The 17,782-nt window shown below is 42.6% G+C and overlaps 1 protein-coding gene across 1 annotated transcript in view; it reads left to right on the forward strand.

The window, feature by feature from the left end:
• The window catches only part of EPHA8 (EPH receptor A8), a 94,898-nt gene that overhangs the window by 66,081 nt on the left and 11,035 nt on the right, over positions 1-17,782 (forward strand). The window contains exons 4-10 of the mRNA XM_044278570.1: positions 9,445-9,600; positions 10,524-10,859; positions 13,691-13,815; positions 14,166-14,328; positions 14,762-14,858; positions 15,011-15,078; positions 15,472-15,597. Of these exons, the coding sequence (XP_044134505.1) occupies positions 9,445-9,600; positions 10,524-10,859; positions 13,691-13,815; positions 14,166-14,328; positions 14,762-14,858; positions 15,011-15,078; positions 15,472-15,597 (1,071 nt within the window). The remainder of the gene's footprint in view (positions 1-9,444; positions 9,601-10,523; positions 10,860-13,690; positions 13,816-14,165; positions 14,329-14,761; positions 14,859-15,010; positions 15,079-15,471; positions 15,598-17,782) is intronic.

A 17,782-nucleotide genomic window follows, 5' to 3' on the forward strand; every position in this document is an offset into this window, starting at 1 on the left:
AGAAATGTTTTATTCTGCCAGATTCTGCTACTGCAAGTGCTTTGGAGGCAGAGCTTCACTGTGAAGCTCTTTCTGCATTGAGCTGATTTACAGCCTATTCCCTCTACGTTAAGTGATGGCTGTAGCATCCAACCAGGAGGCCACTACATCCACCACTCAGAGCAGAGGGGAGACGCTTTGAAGCAGCTCAATGCCGAGAGCACTTCAGTGTGAAGCTCTGCCTCCGAAGCACTTGCAGGAGCAGAATCTGGCAGAATAAAACTTCATATTCATACTACACCTGATACCAAAAGGGATTTGTGTATGCAGCCCTTACCTAGTAACATCAGCAGTTTAGTAGTTTAACGAAATTTCCTTTTCTATAAAATGTAATGTAGAAAACATTCATCACAGTAGTACATAGTACTGCTCTACCACATAAATTAATAGTAAAACTGCACTGTGCATAAACATGATTCCATTATATAACACACATATATGATGCTGCTATATCAAACACATAATACATTGCTTACACTCACATACATCACATACATATGCACATTACACATACAGTGGCTTGAAAAAGTATTCCTACCCCTTGAACTTTTCCACATTTTCTCACGTTAAACCCGCAAACTTAAATGTATGTTATTGGAATTTTCTGTGACAGACCAGCACCAAGTAGCAGGTATGTGTGAAGTGAAAAGAAAATGATACATGGATTTAAAATTTTTTAATAAATAAAACTCTGGAAAGTGTGGCGTGCATTTGTCTTCAGCCCCTGAGTCAGTACTTTGTAGGACCACCTTTTGCTGCAATTACAGCTGCAAGTCTTTTACGGTCTGTCTCTACCAACGCTGCACATCTAGAGGCTGAAATGTTTGCCCATTCTTCTTTGCAAACTATCTCAAGCGCAGTCAGATTGGATGGAGAGCGTCTGTGAACAGCAATTTTCAAGTCTTGTCACAGATTCTCAATGGGATTTAGGTCTGGACTGTGACTGGGCCATTCTAACACATGAATATGCGTTGATCTAAACTAGGGGTGCACAACGTTTCCTGGTTGGGGGCCACATTGCCAGACTGAACCAATGACGAGGGCCGAAATTAGAATTTAAAGGTGTATTAACAACTGAAATATTGTACTTATAGCATATTGAACACACATTATATACCATTAATGTCTATTTACACTTCCAGGACTCCCATCTAATGGGAGAAATACATGAAAAATACATGTGAGCAGCCACAATACATAGGCATACATGTCTGTTACCAGATGATTGGGGGCCGCACAGAATGGTATCAAGGGCCGCATGTGGCTCCCGGGCCGCAGGTTGTGCACCCCTGATCTAAACCATTCCATTGTAGCTCTGGCTGGATGTTTAGGGTTGTTGCCCTGCTGGAAGGCGAACCTCCGCCCCAGTCTCAAGTCTTTTGCAGCCTCTGCCAGGTTTTCCTCCAGGATTGCCCTGTATTTAGCTCCATCCATCTTGCTATCAACTCTGACCAGCTTCCCTGTCCCTGCTTAAGAAAAGCGTCCCCACAGCATAATGCTGCCACCACCATGTTTCACGGTGGGGATGGTGTGTTCAGGGAGATGTACAGGGTTAGTTTAATGCCACACATAGCGTTTTGAATTATGGCCAAAAAGTTCAACTTTGGTCTCATCTGACCAGAGCACCTTCTTCTACATGTTTGCTGTGTCCCTTACATGGCTTGTGGCAAACTGAAAACTTGCTTTCAAAAATGTCCGTGGTCCGCAAAAAAATTATAACCTGTCCTATTCTTGTCCGCGCTTTGCTTTGCTGTCTGCTCCTTCCTAGTTGTTAGGCCTGTGTGAGACTCCGGTTCATCCGTGTCGTGGATGAACCGGTCGTCTCCTAGCCCTGACATTATTACATTACCAGGGATCTCTAGGGTTAGTAGGGCCTGAGGTTCCAGGTATGAGCCCTCCCACCTTCAGGGTTGGCTCATACAGTCAGGAGATCAGGAATTGTTTTTAGGGATGCACAGGAGGTGTCCTGCTCCCCTTATCCCGGTACCCAGGCCTAATTGCTTCCCCAAATTCCCTACATTGTACGGTGGGGAGTTTTCCCCCACCGTGACAGCCATACTGCCTTCATCTTTTAAAAAAAATAATATTGTGCATGCACACTGTGTGGAGACTGCATAAAGGATGAGTCTTGTTGGGGTCTGTATAAAGTAATGGTAAAAAATGGTATAATGGTATAAAAAAGGGTTTGGTATGGGGTCTGTATTAGCAGCTTGTTTGGTCTAGGGTCTGTATTAACCCGTTGGCGGTTGGGACTTTATAGATGTCTCCTATTTTTGCAGAGACCTACTGCTCAAGAATCCACCTATGAAGATTTCCTAGTTTGACCTCATTGTGTAGGTGCTCTGTCTAGGGAGTATTTCTAGGAGATTGTCAAGTCTATATGTGTCCTGTTTATAAGAAGATTGTCTGGGGTATAGGTGCCCTGTATATAGGGAGGATATCTAGTCTTATAGATGGGGTCAGAAGTGTGTATTCTGCTCTGAATATCTACCATGGCTTTCCTTCTTTAAGCCCCCTCATCCATCATGTATAGCCATATAGCTATGTCCAAAGCTACGTCTGGTGGAGCAGTGCAAAAAAGTGTGTGTTTCAGATTACCTCATACTTCCTATAGAGCGAAGCCGGAGTCATTATTTATAACAGTTTGAGCGATGCTACAGTGTAAAGTGTGAGGGTGAAGCCTCAGATAAGACTGGAGGGGGATTTCCCAGTACCACTGCTGATGGTACTCATGAATGGTCAGTGGTTTGGAAATCATTCCTGATGGACATTTTAATCTTTGAGAATGGTTAGCTTCCATGAACTGTTTCAGCATAAGGCCATAGAGACTCGATATCAGGTTGTCACAGCCCCTCCCACCCAACTGTCCAGTTCTCACAGAACAGCACAGAAGACTGGACATCTGTGATTTGCTACGTTTCCCTTCTCTGTCTCTTGTCTACTATTATAAAGGCCCTGACGATAAATGAAGAGAATCCCGCAATTTGCCTTCATTTTATAATCTTCCCTAACCTTCCATGTTAATGAGCTAATTAACTTTTGCCTTAATTACTTTGGCTTCATTTTAATGACTTAGCTGTGGGAACACCTTCCAATCTGCAGCGATCTCCCCCGTCTTGAATTCACAGAACAGTAATCGTGGCGCTGAAAGGAACAATAGCCCGATGTCGGAAAATTCTGAGCAAAACACATAAAAGAGGCCAGAAAAGCCGGGCCTCATGCGAACCACGTGTGTGCTGGGTCTTTACTTACAGACTAGAGCCGCCATCGACCTCTTCAATCACGAGTGAGCAGAGATTCTGCTATGATGGAGGGTCCCATGGATGGGAGATAGGTGTTCCAGAGCAGCTTGGGTCCCTTTCTTGAAAGGGACTATATTACAAGTTGTAGTTACTAGATTTCTGGAGAATGGTTGTAGCTCCAGGGAGTTAGGCCCCTTTCACACGAACGATCCGGATTAGGTCCGGATGCGTTCAGGAAAACTCGCACCAATTTGCAAGCAATTGCAGTCAGTTTTGTCTGCGATTGCGTTCAGTTTTTATCGTGCGGGTAAAATGCGCATTGATGCGTTTTTCACGCGCGTGATAAAAAACGGTATGTTTACAAACAACATCTCTTAGCAACCATCAGCGAAAAACGCATCGCATCCGCACTTGCTTGCGGATGCAATGCATTTTTCACGCAGCCCCATTCACTTCCATGGGGCAGGCGTTGAGTGAAAAACGCAGAATATAGAACATGCTGCCATTTTCACGCAACGCACAAGTGATGCGTGAAAAACAATGCTCATGTACCTAGACCTATTGGAATGAATGGGTCCGGATTCCATGCGGGTGCAATGCGTTCGCATCACGCATTGCACCCGAGCGGAAATCACACTTGTGTGAAAGGGGCCTTATTCTGATTGATGAGGAAAATGGACTTCTACCTCATTTTTACCTTCTTTTGGATCAACTTTGTAAGATAATAGGTGGAATTGGATGGACAGATGTTTTCTCAACCTTACAAACTATATTACTGTGTTTGGCTAAGCGTGAGCAATATGTTTACTCCCATAACGTGTCAATGACACAGTACCAGGGTCATGACGTGACCTTCAGAGACAATTTTATCCAGCAGATCATGTTCTTCAGGAGACAAACCCTGTCCTGTAGATTTTATGGACATAGGGGCAGTCGCTAACCATTCTCCCAAAATACGCCGACACAAGGCTTAGTTTACTGAACAAAGTGGATGGGAATCCATTAACAGAATATGTCACAACCCTATTCTGGGGCCATGATAGTCTCTCCAATGTGTAGATTGTCATCAGTGTTCAAGCTTGTCATCACCATGTAAAATCCATGAAGCGCTTCAACACATAACTTCCATATAGGGCTTCAGTACCTAACCTCCATATAAGATCTCAGCATACACTGTAACCTCTATATAGGGCCTCAACACATAACCTCCATATAGGACCTTAGCACATAGCCTCCATATACTACCTCAACACATGACCTCAATATAGGGCCTCAGCACATAACTTCATTACAGGACATCAGTACGTGACCTCCATCTAGTGCCTCAGTACATGACCTCCATCTAGTGCCTCAGTACATGACCTCCATCTAGTGCCTCAGTACATGACCTCCATCTAGTGCCTCAGTACATGACCTCCATCTAGTGCCTCAGTACATTACCTCCATCTAGTGCCTCAGTACATGACCTCCATCTAGTGCCTCAGTACATGACCTCCATCTAGTGCCTCAGTACATGGCCTCCATCTAGTGCTTCAGTACATGACCTCCATCAAGTGCCTCAGTACATGACCTTCCATCTAGTGCCTCTGTACAGGACATTCCATCTAGTGCCATCTAGTGCCTCAGTACATGACCTCCATCTAGTGCCTCAGTACATAACCTTCCATCTAGTGCCTCAGTACATGACCTCCATTTAGGGCCTCTGAACATGAGCTCCAGCAACATGGCTCAGTGGTGGGCAGCATGGTGGCTCAGTGATTTGCAGTGATAGGGTCCTAGGATCAAATCTGACCCAAAAAATTATATATATATATATATATATATATATATATATATACATATATATATATACACTGTGTATATATATATATATATTTATATATATACAGTGTATTCAGTACAGACCAAAAGTTTGGACACACCTTCTCATTCAAAGTTTTCTTTATTTTCATGACTATGGCATCAAAACTATGAATTAACACATGTGGAATTATATACATAACAAAAAAGTGTGAAACAACTGAAAATATGTCATATTCTAGGTTCTTCAAAGTAGCCACCTTTTGCTTTGATTACTGCTTTGCACACTCTTGGCCTTCTCTTGATGAGCTTCAAGAGGTAGTCACCTGAAATGGTCTTCCAACAGTCTTGAAGGAGTTCCCAGAGATGCTTAGCACTTGTTGTCCCTTTTGCCTTCACTCTGCGGTCCAGCTCACCCCAAACAATCTCGATTGGGTTCAGGTCTGGTGACTGTGGAGGCCAGGTCATCTGCGCAGCACCCCATCACTCTCCTTCATGGTCAAATAGCCCTTACACAGCCTGGAGGTGTGTTTGGGGTCATTGTCCTGTTGAAAAATAAATGATGGTCCAACTAAACGCAAACCGGATGGAATAGCATGCCGCTGCAAGATGCTGTGGTAGCCATGCTGGTTCAGTATGCCTTCAATTTTGAATAAATCCCCAACAGTGTCACCAGCAAAGCACCCCCACACCATCCCACCTCCTCCTCCATGCTTCACGGTGGGAACCAGGCATGTAGAGTCCATCCGTTCACCTTTTCTGCGTCGCACAAAGACACGGTGGTTGGAACCAAAGATCTCCAAAGCACAGATTTAAACTGGTCTAATGTCCATTCCTTGTGTTCTTTAGCCCAAACAAGTCTCTTCTGCTTGTTGCCTGTCCTTAGCATTGGTTTCCTAGCAGATATTCTACCATGAAGGCCTGATTCACACAGTCTCCTCTTAACAGTTGTTCTAGAGATGTGTCTGCTGCTAGAACTCCGTGTGGCATTGACCTGGTCTCTAATCTGAGCTGCTGTTAACCTGCGATTTCTGAGGCTGGTGACTCGGATGAACTTATCCTCCGCAGCAGAGGTGACTCTTGGTCTTCCTTTCCTGGGGTGGTCCGCATGTAAGCCAGTTTCTTTGTAGCGCTTGATGGTTTTTGTGACTGCACTTGGGGACACTTTCAAAGTTTTCCCAATTTTTCCGACTGACTGACCTTCATTTCTTAAAGTAATGATGGCCACTCGTTTTTCTTTACTAAGCTGCTTTTTTCTTGCCATAATACAAATTCTAACAGTCTATTCAGTAGGACTATCAGCTGTGTATCCACCTGACTTCTCCACAACGCAACTGATGGTCCCAACCCCATTTATAAGGCAAGAAATCCCACTTATTAAACCTGACAGGGCACACCTGTGAAGTGAAGACCATTTCAGGTGACTACCTCTTGAAGCTCATCAAGAGAATGCCAAGAGTGTGCAAAGCAGTAATCAAAGCAAAAGGTGGCTACTTTGAAGAACCTAGAATATGACATATTTTCAGTTGTTTCACACTTTTTTGTTATGTATATAATTCCACATGTGTTAATTCATAGTTTTGATACCTTCAGTGTGAATCTACAATTTTTATAGTCATGAAAATAAAGAAAACTCTTTGAATGAGAAGGTGTGTCCAAACTTTTGGTCTGTACTGTATATATATATATATATATATATATATATATATATAAAGGAAAAAAGGCAGCACTCCAATTTGTGATGAGAAAAGTAGACGGTTTATTCACCCATCTAGCAGCAACGTTTCAGCTCTCTCATTGGAGCCTTTGTCTCATCACAAATTGGAGTGCTGACTTTTTTCCTTTTTTTGTCTTTACTTGTGATCTTGGTCTCAGGTCCCTCAGGAGGATTTTGCACCCATTTAACTTTTGTGTGCTGCTTCTTTTCCTTTATATATATATATATATATATATATATATTTGTAGTTTGCATGTTCTCCCTGCGTTTTTGTGTGGGTTTTCTCTCTGATAGGGAATTTACATTTTGAGTTCCAGTGGGGACAGCGAGTGATGATAATGTCTGTAAAGTGTTGCAGAATATGTCAGCGCTATATAAGCAATAATGAATGGGGTTCATAAACTCCATATAGTGCCCCTGCCAGGTAACTGTCATATATGGACTAATCCTGTAACTTTCAGGGAGGACCTCAGGCTAGAGTATCGATTATACAGTCAGGTCCATAAATATTGGGACGTCGACACAATTCTAACATTTTTTGCTCTATACACCACCACAATGGATTTGAAATGAAACAAACATGATGTGCTTTACCTGCAGACTGTCAGCTTTAATTTGAGGGTATTTACATCCAAATCAGGTGAACGGTGCAGGAATTACAACAGTTTGCATATGTGCCTCCCACTTGTTAAGGGACTAAAAGTAATGGGACAATTGGCTTCTCAGCTGTTCCATGGCCAGGTGTGTGTTATTCCCTCATTATCCCAATTACAATGAGCAGATAAAAGGTCCAGAGTTCATTTTTAAGTGTGTTATTTGCATTTGGAATCTGTTGCTGTCAACTCTCAAGATGAGATCCAAAGAGCTGTCACTATTAGTGAAGCAAGTCATCATTAGGCTGAAAAAACACAACAAACCCATCAGAGATAGCAAAAACATTAGGCGCGGCCAAAACAACTGTTTGGAACATTCTTAAAAAGAAGGAACGCACCGGTGAGCTCAGCAACACCAAAAGACCTGGAAGACCACAGAAAACAACTGTGGTGGATGGCCGAAGAATTCTTTCCCTGGTGAAGAAAACACCCTTCACAACAGTTGGCCAGATCAAGAACACTCTCCAGGAGGTAGGTGTATGTGTGTCAAAGTCAACAATCAAGAGAAGACTTCACCAGAGTGAATACAGAGGGTTCACCACAAGATGTAAACCATTGGTGAGCCTCAAAAACAGGAAGGCCAGATTAGAGTTTGTCAAACGACATCTAAAAAAGCCTTCACAGTTCTGGAACAACATCCTATGTACAGATGAGACCAAGATCAAGTTGTACCGGAGTGATGGGAAGAGAAGAGTATGGAAAAGAGAAGGAACTGCTCATGATTCTAAGCATACCACGTCATCAGTGAAGCATGGTGGTGGTAGTGTCATGGCGTGGGCATGTATGGCTGCCAATGGAACTGGTTCTCTTGTATTTATTGATGATGTGACTGCTGACAAAAGCAGCAGGATGAATTCTGAAGTGTTTTAGGCAATATTATCTGCTTATATTCAGCCAAATGCTTCAGAATTCAATGAACGGCGCTTCACAGTGCAGATGGACAATGACCCAAAGCATACTGCAAAAGCAACCAAAGAGTGAAAGAACTGGAATGATATGTAATGGCCAAGTCAATCACCGGACCTGAATCCGATTGAGCATGCATTTCACTTGCTGAAGACAAAACTGAAGGGAAAATGCCCCAAGAACAAGCAGGAACTGAAGACAGTTGCAGTAGAGGCCTGGCAGAGCATCACCAGGGATGAAATCCAGCATCTGGTGATGTCTATGCATTCCAGACTTCAGGCTGTAATTGACTGCAAAGGATTTGCAACCAAGTATTAAAAAGTGAAAGTTTGATTTATGATTATTATTCTGTCCCATTACTTTTGGCTCCTTAACAAGTGGGAGGCACATATGCAAACTGTTGTAACTCCTACACCGTTCACCTGATTTGGATGCCTGTTTCCCCAGCATGCGGCTCTCTGCCCTCCAGCACGGCACAAAGCCTCAGACCCCAAAAACAGAGACATCTCTGCTGAGCCCAGCTGCCTATTTAAGGACAGCCAGGAGCTGCCCAAACCCGGACCGGCACTTAAATTCCGGTCCGGTATTTTACCTCACCAAGCTGGAAACCAGCCCAGCCGCACATGCTGGGAGGAAAATACCTGCCTTCCTAGACACAACCACTGACTGTGTCACAAAATACAGTATATATATATTACCATTTACATAGGATTACTTATTTAGCCACTGCAGTGTTATTTTGGCAGTCTATGGATGGCAATAGTACTACATAGCTGTTCTATTTGGCTTTTATTTGGCTTCAAACCATAAGGTGCTGGTACTGTAGTTAGGTGATGTGTGGTATATGTATTACAGTTATAAGAACAGTGGGGGAGATTTATCAAAACTGGTGTAAATGAAAACTGGCCCAGTTGCCCATAGCAACCAATCAGATCCCAGCTTTTAATTTTCAGAGCTCCTTTGAAAAATAAAAGGTGGAATCTGATTGGTTGCTATGGGCAACTAAGCCAGTTTTCCTTTACCCCAGTTTTGATAAACCCCCCTATGGTCTACATTGTTGTTTATATGGAAATATTGTGACTTGCAGCCTGTGATCTTGGATACTATAAGTCTTCACCAGGAGACCAGCTGTGCTCAAAGTGCCCACCATTTAGTCATTCAGAAACCTTGGCTTCCCAGATCTGTGAATGTGACACCAACTACTATCGTTCTGCTACCGATCCAGCTTCCTCAGCTTGCACACGTGAGTAAAAGACAAGAAGTCACTCTACACACAAAGGTCCATTGGGAATGTGTAAGGTTGGGTGGTCTGCTGTGAACTATGTAGTATTGTAGCATTGACGCTGAGCAATGAATATTCAGGCTCTCAGCATCTCCAGCTTCAAGGTCTTCAGTTCCTAAAGTGAACCACAACCAAAGAAAGGTATCTTATTGTATGTAAGACAGGATTTCCACTCCTGATGAGTAGAGTCATTGAAGTTTTGCAAGAGAGGTAGAATTTAAGCAATACCATTAAGGCACCTGAACAGAGCTGTCCCTCTTCACAGGTTCTTCAACATTTGTAAACAAGAGAAGAGGACATTAGCTCCGGGGAGGCCTTTACCAATTTTCCTCTACAATGGGTTGCCAGGAGATGAATAAGTGTTAAACACCCTTGACACCAAATGGTGGCCTTAGATGGTATGAGCCATCACCTGAAATTTGCCTCATTGTGAAGTTTGCGTAGAGCCCTGTATTCCCTAAATGTTGATGCCTTAGATGCCAGGATATCTTTTAAGGGAATGTGTGATCAGAAAATGGCTTGTTTAAATTGTGATTTAAAATCTTGTTGGAATATTAGTGGACACTGCAGGTTTTGGTTCTCTTGACATACTTCTACAGGCGGCTGGATTACTGCATGTTCTTGAAGAATTCATGAAGGTGAAAATGCTGTGTTTTTTTTAAGAATTCCAAGGGATTTTGTGTAAGCGGCTGTACACACAGCAGGGAAGGTGTTGATAGATAGAACTGGATGATCCTCTTAGAAACCTTCGTGATATGATAAAAACATGTGTATCTGGTACTTCTCAGGACCGAATCTCTTCCCAACATGGGGGTTTCTTACATGTTAATGTAATGGTGGTGGTTGTGTTAAGTGTTAACTCTTTTCTGTGTTTGTCCTGCTAGGTCCACCTTCTGCTCCAGTCAATCTCATCTCCAGTGTTAATGGCACCACCATAACCTTGGAGTGGAACCCACCAAGGGACACAGGTGGGCGCAGAGATGTCACATACAATGTCATTTGCCGGCGCTGCGCTTGGGATGCGGGTCAATGTGAGCCCTGTGGGGGAGGTGTTCGTTACACCCCCCAGCAGATGAGCCTTGCAAAGACCTCCCTTACAGTGGCAAATCTCCAAGCCCACATGAACTATACCTTCTGGGTGGAGGCCGTCAACGGGGTGTCCGACTTTAGCTTGGAGCAACGGATGTTCTCCACTGTGAATATAACCACGAACCAGGCAGGTAGGACCCTCTGCAAAACCCGTGTGTTCTATAATTGGGGCCATGATGTTCTGCAGTCTGGCCAAATTGTAATAATCATTATTATCATCAGAGCTTGTCTATATGCCAAAAATGACTTTTTGCTATTCCTTGTGCTGAAAGTTGTTAAGAGTGTTTGACATATATACATTTAGGTCTCCTGATAAGATTTCACTGAGGACGCAGAACAGCAAATCCAGAAACCAGAACATAAGCCTTAAAATGATTTTTATTGGCAATTAAGGAAACCTCCTTATATAATCTATGCATTAAAGGGAAACTGCTAGTGGTCAGTATCAGTAAATGTTACAATGAACAGAAAGGATTATTAAATGAGGAGTCCTTGATGGACAATGGTTACTTAGAGAGAGAAGCCATTGGGGTACAGTGGTCACTGAACCAGTAGAGAGGTTTCATTGATGGAGGGGGACACTGAAGGAACATAGTCAATGAGGTAGAGGGGTCACTGAATTAGAGACACTGATGGAGAGAAATTACTGTGGGAGAGTGAACACTGACTTTGATAGACTGTAGTCACTGAGGAAGAGCAGTCATTAATGGAGAGGAGTCAAGGAGGAAGAGGAGATGATGATGAATTGACAGAGAGCAAGAGGAGTGGGAAGAGGTCATTAAGTGAGAGTAGCCACTGATGTAGAGTAGACACTAAATGAGAGGAGCCATTGATGGAAAGGAGTAACTGAAGGAGAGGATATGTAAATAAGCTCTTATCCAGAAGAACAAAAGTTGGCTCCAGCAAGATGTTCTGGCAGAGAACACCCTGCCAGAGCTCTCTGCACCCGGCATTGTTGGTCGATACTGGAATATCCCCCTTTCTTGACCATATTGACTATAACAGCTGGAATTCTGCCGGACCTTATTATAGTCAATGGGGCCAGAGGGCATTCTGGTAACATTTGGCAATGCCGGATTCAGATACTTCCAGCAGGCTGTTCTATGCCGGAATAGACTGGCAGAACCATTCCGGAAGTGTGAAACAGGCCTAAACTAGAATCATTTTCATAAGGAACTGTAATAGTCATTGATGAAAAGGGATCACAGAAGAAGAGGAGTCGTTGAAAAAAATTAGTCACTGACAGAGGAGTCACTGATTAACAGTGGTTACTAAATGAGAAAAATTATCAATGCTGAGTGGTCATCAAGGGAAAGGACGGAGTCCTTGATGGAGAATAATCAGTGAGAGGGATGACTGAGACACAGATATCAATGATGAAGAGGGGTCACAGAGGGTGAGGAGTCACTGATGGAGAGCAGTCACTGAGGGAGAAGAGTCAGTAATAGAGAGGGGTAGCTGATTAAGAAGAGTCAATGGTGGAGAGGGGTCACTGAGGGAGGAGAGTCATTGATGGAGAGGGAACACTGAAGGATCTCTAGATCCAGCATTGCCGGTCGTTACTAGTGTTGAGCACAAATATTCGAATAGCGAATTTTTATCGGTAATATCGCCACTTCGAGGATTCGCGAATATTTAGAATATAGTGCTATGTATTCATTATATCGAATATTTGAATTTTTTTTCCATCTGAACACATGATTCATCTCTGCTTCTTGCTTGAGGGCCAATGAGAAGAAAGCAATGTCAAGTTCACAACAATACTTAGTGCACCAATCAGTAATCTGTAGTCAGACCTGCTAAAATGTGAAGTTGCACGTAGTGCGATAAAATATTCTAATCGCTGCCGATTAGAGCAATCGCGAATATATTGGAGCACTTGACTCTATCTGCATATAAAGCTATTCTAATGTTCTGCCAAGCCAACCATTTTCTCCAGTCTCGGGAAACTTATACCAGCTTGAAAAATGTAGCCAAAGTGACCCACGCCTATATTTCGTGTTATGAATTCGCATTACGCGATTTTTACATTGCAAATTTTTCGCATTCAATAAAATGATCTTGAATTCTCGAAATTCGCGAATATATGATGGATATTCTACAAAATATTAGTTAAATATCGTAAATTCAAATATAGCCCCTGCTGCCCTAGTCGTTACTAGAATGCCCCCCTTCCCCCAAAATGCTATTGACTATAATGGGGTCTGGCGGTGATCCTTCCGGGATTCGGCCAAACAAATACTGATTCGTAGTTGACGGATTTCCTTTCGATCCCATTCTCTGCTAGAACAGCCTGCCGACGCTATGCCAGTAGTGTGAAACAAGCCTACATCAGAATCTGTTTCATAAGAAAAAATAGTAGTCACTGATTGAGAGGGATAGCAGAAGGAGAGGAGTCATTGAGGAAAATTAGTCACTAAGGGAAAGGAGTCACTGAGGAACAGTAGTTACTAATGGAGAAAAATCATTGATGCAGATTGGTCATCAAGGGTGAGTAGTCATTGATGAAGAACACTTTCGGAGGGGAGAAGAATCAGTAGGAGGGCTCAGAGAGAGAGAGAGAAATTGATGGAGAGGGGTCACTGAAGGTGAGGAGTCATTGATAAAGTGCAGTCACTGGGGAGAAGAGTCAGTGATAAAGAAGAATCACTGATTAAGACGAGTCAGTGATGGAGAGGGGTCACTGAGGAAGAAGAGTTAGTGATGGAGAGGGTTCATTGAGAGAGAAGAGTGAGTGATAGATAGAGGTCAGCGAGAGAGAGGAGTCAAGGATGGAGGGGATTCACTGAGGGAGAAGAGTTAGTGATTGAGAGGGTTCATTGAGAGAGAAGAGTGAGTGATTGACTCCTGTTTCTCAGAGACTACTCTCTTTGTCAACTATGGCATTATATGTGATTAAAACAATGTATTTCACAGGATAAAACAATGGAAAATGATAGCAGCTCCATTTGTAATTTGTCAGCCCCTTCTCAGGTTCTGGTCATTCGTAAAGAGAAGACGGCACAGAACAGCGTTACACTAATATGGCAAGAACCTGACCAGCCCAATGGCATCATCTTGGAATACGAGATCAAATACTTTGAAAAGGTGACTAATTATAGCTATTACATTATATACATATGCTGTTTACTGACCTAGCATATCTGCAACTATGCCTGAAATTATCTCAGTGCATCATACGTCATTCATGAGAATGGTAATTGACTGTACCCAAGTACAATAGATGGTTGGCGGCTTCATACGTGTGGTCCTATATTGCTATACACCACCATGTTTTATCTGTATACAGTCCAGTTGTCCTTTACCATTGCTACCTGACAGTGGAAAACCTCATCCCATCCCCGTGGTGTATATGTCTAGTGGCCTGGACCAGACTCTTCTCTGTATTAGTTGTGTCCTATTTTCATCAGGATATTGTTCCATGCTTTTTTGCTTAGGACAAGGAGATGCAGAGCTATTCCACATTGAAGTCTAAGGACACCCGAGCTATAGTGACTGGACTGAAGCCTTCCACCCGCTATGTCTTCCAGGTCCGGGCCCGCACTTCTGCTGGCTGTGGCAGGTTTAGCCAAACGGTAGATGTGGAGACTAGTAAAGAAAGTAAGTGACAGTATAGGCTGGGATATAAAGTAGAAAACACATGCGGAATGATAGACATTCAATGAGAATGCAGGTCATATATTGAAGAACTTCTGTATCCATATATGAAACTTCCCAGTCCTACAGCAAAGGTCTGTCTTTCACATATACTAAAACAGGCTGATATGTAGTTATTCTGCATCATATCTGTCCTGAGCGCTTCTCCAGTAAGGCTGGCCATAAACGGTCATTTAGCTGACAGCTGTCCCTCCTGACCCCACCATCCACATTGTGTCTCATTTTGGTTGTGCATGCCTTTACCCTGAACAAGGAGAGGAGAAAAGGATCAGGCATGTTGAAATCCAACAGTCCAATCCTTCTCTTAATTGACTCATGAACACAATATAAAAAATTATATAACATCTAATGTATTTGCTTTATCATTATGTCTCAGTGGCCCTAAAATATGACACCATGACGATAGTTTGGATCTGCCTGACATTAATTACCGGGTTGGTGATTCTCCTGGCTGTGCTGATCTGCAAAAAAAGGTGGGAATGGGAGCGGGGTGGTTTATGGTAATTTTGGTGGTGGTGACTCTTCCGAGCTCTCAGGCATCTTTACCAGCTCTTCATTTCATACACATTTCTTTGAGTGTTGTCAGATCTGTCTCCTAACTATGGTTTGTCCCTCCGTTCTACAGACACTGTGGATACAGCAAGGCTTTCCAGGACTCTGACGAGGAGAAAATGCATTATCAGAACGGACAAAGTAAGTTGAAGTCAGCAGGAGGAGAAGATAAATCAGTTAATATCATTAGATGCTTCCGACGCTGGAAGTTATTATCATGCTGAGGAATTAAAATCACAGAAGCAAAAGATGAAATGATGTATCTCAACTTCTGCTTTAATCTCCAGAACGAGCTAGAAAAATCCTTTGAAATTAAATTGACACCAGTCTGTACTGTGATAATCACGGGGTTGAGTTTAACTAGAGGAGGAATTGGGACAATTAAAACTTTATTACAACTCTGGGTTTTCTGAAGGTCTGGGAGGAGAGGGAGAACAATAGTGGCCGCTTGATTTACTTTATAATGCTCACATATTATTGTATGTTGGGTTGCATGACTGAGCCATGGATGCTTTGTTGTCTCTGTTCTTATAGTCACCTTGGCAGAGTCTAAGCTCTACGTTGACCCTCACACCTATGAAGATCCCTGCCAGGCTGTCCATGAATTTGCTCGGGAGATCGAGGCTTCCAGAATCAAGATTGAAAAGATAATTGGATCAGGTTTGTACAGTTTCTGTAACGTAATGAAAAGCTTCTTCCTAATTATCATTTGACCTCAAGAAACTATAATACCCTTGTGGCCAGCTTTCTCCTCGGGAGCGTGTCTATGGTGACCTCTGTATGACAGCTTCATTGCTCTTCTCTTTCCCAGTTGATGATACACACATTTACTAATCCTGCCTAAAATATAGATTTAGGCATTCTAAACATGTGTCAGATATATAAATGTGGCTCAAGCCGAAGGACAAATTTGGTGCATGGTTAAACACATTTGTACCACCTATGGTAGACTTTTGTTCCAAATTTGGGAACAATTTTGGAGCAAAACATAACAATTTAGGTCAGGTTTTTTGTGGCTAGGTTACAAATCCTTGGCAGGCTAGGTTCAGTGGATTTACCTACTACTAGAGGCACCAAATTGTGCCAAAAACTAACCCAATTGCGGCAAAGATCTAGCTACAATCACCTTAGTAAATGTGGGCCATTGTGACCATTCTGGAACTTCACATTCACACAGTGGCCCACAAATGTGATGTGTAGACCTTGTGGTAAAATATGCCAAAATTTGGGTCAGTTTGGCAAATTTTTTGGTGTACCTAGTGTTAAACCCTCAAGAAACTGGTTAATTTTCATTTTTACCTGTCCGATTTCCCATAATGTTTCTAAGTTTTCCATTCACACAACCTTATGAGGGCTTTTTTTGCAGACAAGTTGTGTTTTTTAATAGCACCATTTAATTCTTGTTTTGAAAAATGGAAAATTATTTTTATGGTGCTCATTATCCATTAAAAGTGACATAATGAACTTATTCTGTGGGTCAGTGTAATTACAACAATACCAAACTGATATTACTTATTTATTACTTGTTTTACTACTTAAAAAAAATAAAAACCTTAGAAACAAAATCTTGCACTCTATTTGAATGGCCATAAATGTTTTTGTCTACAGAACTGTGTAAAGGTTTAGAATAGGCAAACAACATTTGTAATGCGCTTTTCTCACAGGTATGTGGCTGGGACAAATACTGTACCTGGTTGCGATATAGGCACTCAATCCCAAACCACTCTAGGGTCAATTTCATAGTAGGCCAATTTGCCTGGAGTTTTTCGGAATGTGGAGGAAACCCACACGAACACAAGGAGAATATATAAACTTCATGCAGATGTTGTCCCTGGTTTAATTTGAACTCAGGACCCTGGTGCTGTAAGACACCAGTGCTAGCCATTGAGCCACCGTGCTGCCTAAATACTATAGTAGTCTATGGTATTCTGACAGGCTGCCTGTGAAACCATGCCTCAGGCTTGGCTTCCCGGGTGGCTCACTATAACAAACCTGGAAGCTTTCACAAGGCCCCAGTCTGTCTTAGCAACTGATTGAAGCCTCTTGATTTTGCTCCTGGGGCTACGATTGGAGGGCAGAGAGCCCTCTCCTTCTGTTTATCCACTCAGATGCCACAGTTGCTATTGACAGCAGCATCTAAGGGGCTAAATGATCGGTGTTATCCTAGTTGTTGTGGCCAGGTGCCGGTTGTATTATACAGCTGCCACCCTCTGCGTATGGAGTGGTATCAGCTTGTGATCATGCTGCATACACCTCTCATACATGTAATATTACATCAGGGGGTGCCAAGGGGTTAGAAAAAGTCCACCGAACCAACTCATCAAGGAGTATGGCTTAGCTAGAAAAGGGCATGGACTAAGATTCTACATGTTGTACCAAAAATGTACCACAAAATTCTGCTGCAAAGTAAGCCAATAAATACTGTAGGTCATATACCGTTAGATAAAAGAGTTTGGTCATGCACCAGATTTATAATTCAGCATGAGCCATTGGCATAAATTTGGCACATCTTTAGGTTGTCTTATGCTGTCTGCGTTTTAGAAAATACAGTGGTCCCTCAAGATACAATGGCCTCAGGATACAATATTTTCAGCTAACAATGGTCTTTTCTGGCCCATCGTATGTTGAAACCATAATCAACATACCTTGCCTCACACTCAGATACAACCAATCAATGTGGCTCTATTGGCTGTATGGTAGCTTCTCTGTACAGTACAATGCAGTACTACATGTGCCAGGATGAGCTGCTCTTTTGGATGTCAGGTGAGGGTGGCTTCGTCTTATTTTTCTGGTACACTGTGTGCTATACAGAACACTGAAGAAGCCCCTGTCCTCATCGTAGAAA

Source organism: Bufo gargarizans, chromosome 2, assembly GCF_014858855.1.
Source record: "Bufo gargarizans isolate SCDJY-AF-19 chromosome 2, ASM1485885v1, whole genome shotgun sequence".
Lineage (NCBI taxonomy): Eukaryota > Metazoa > Chordata > Amphibia > Anura > Bufonidae > Bufo > Bufo gargarizans.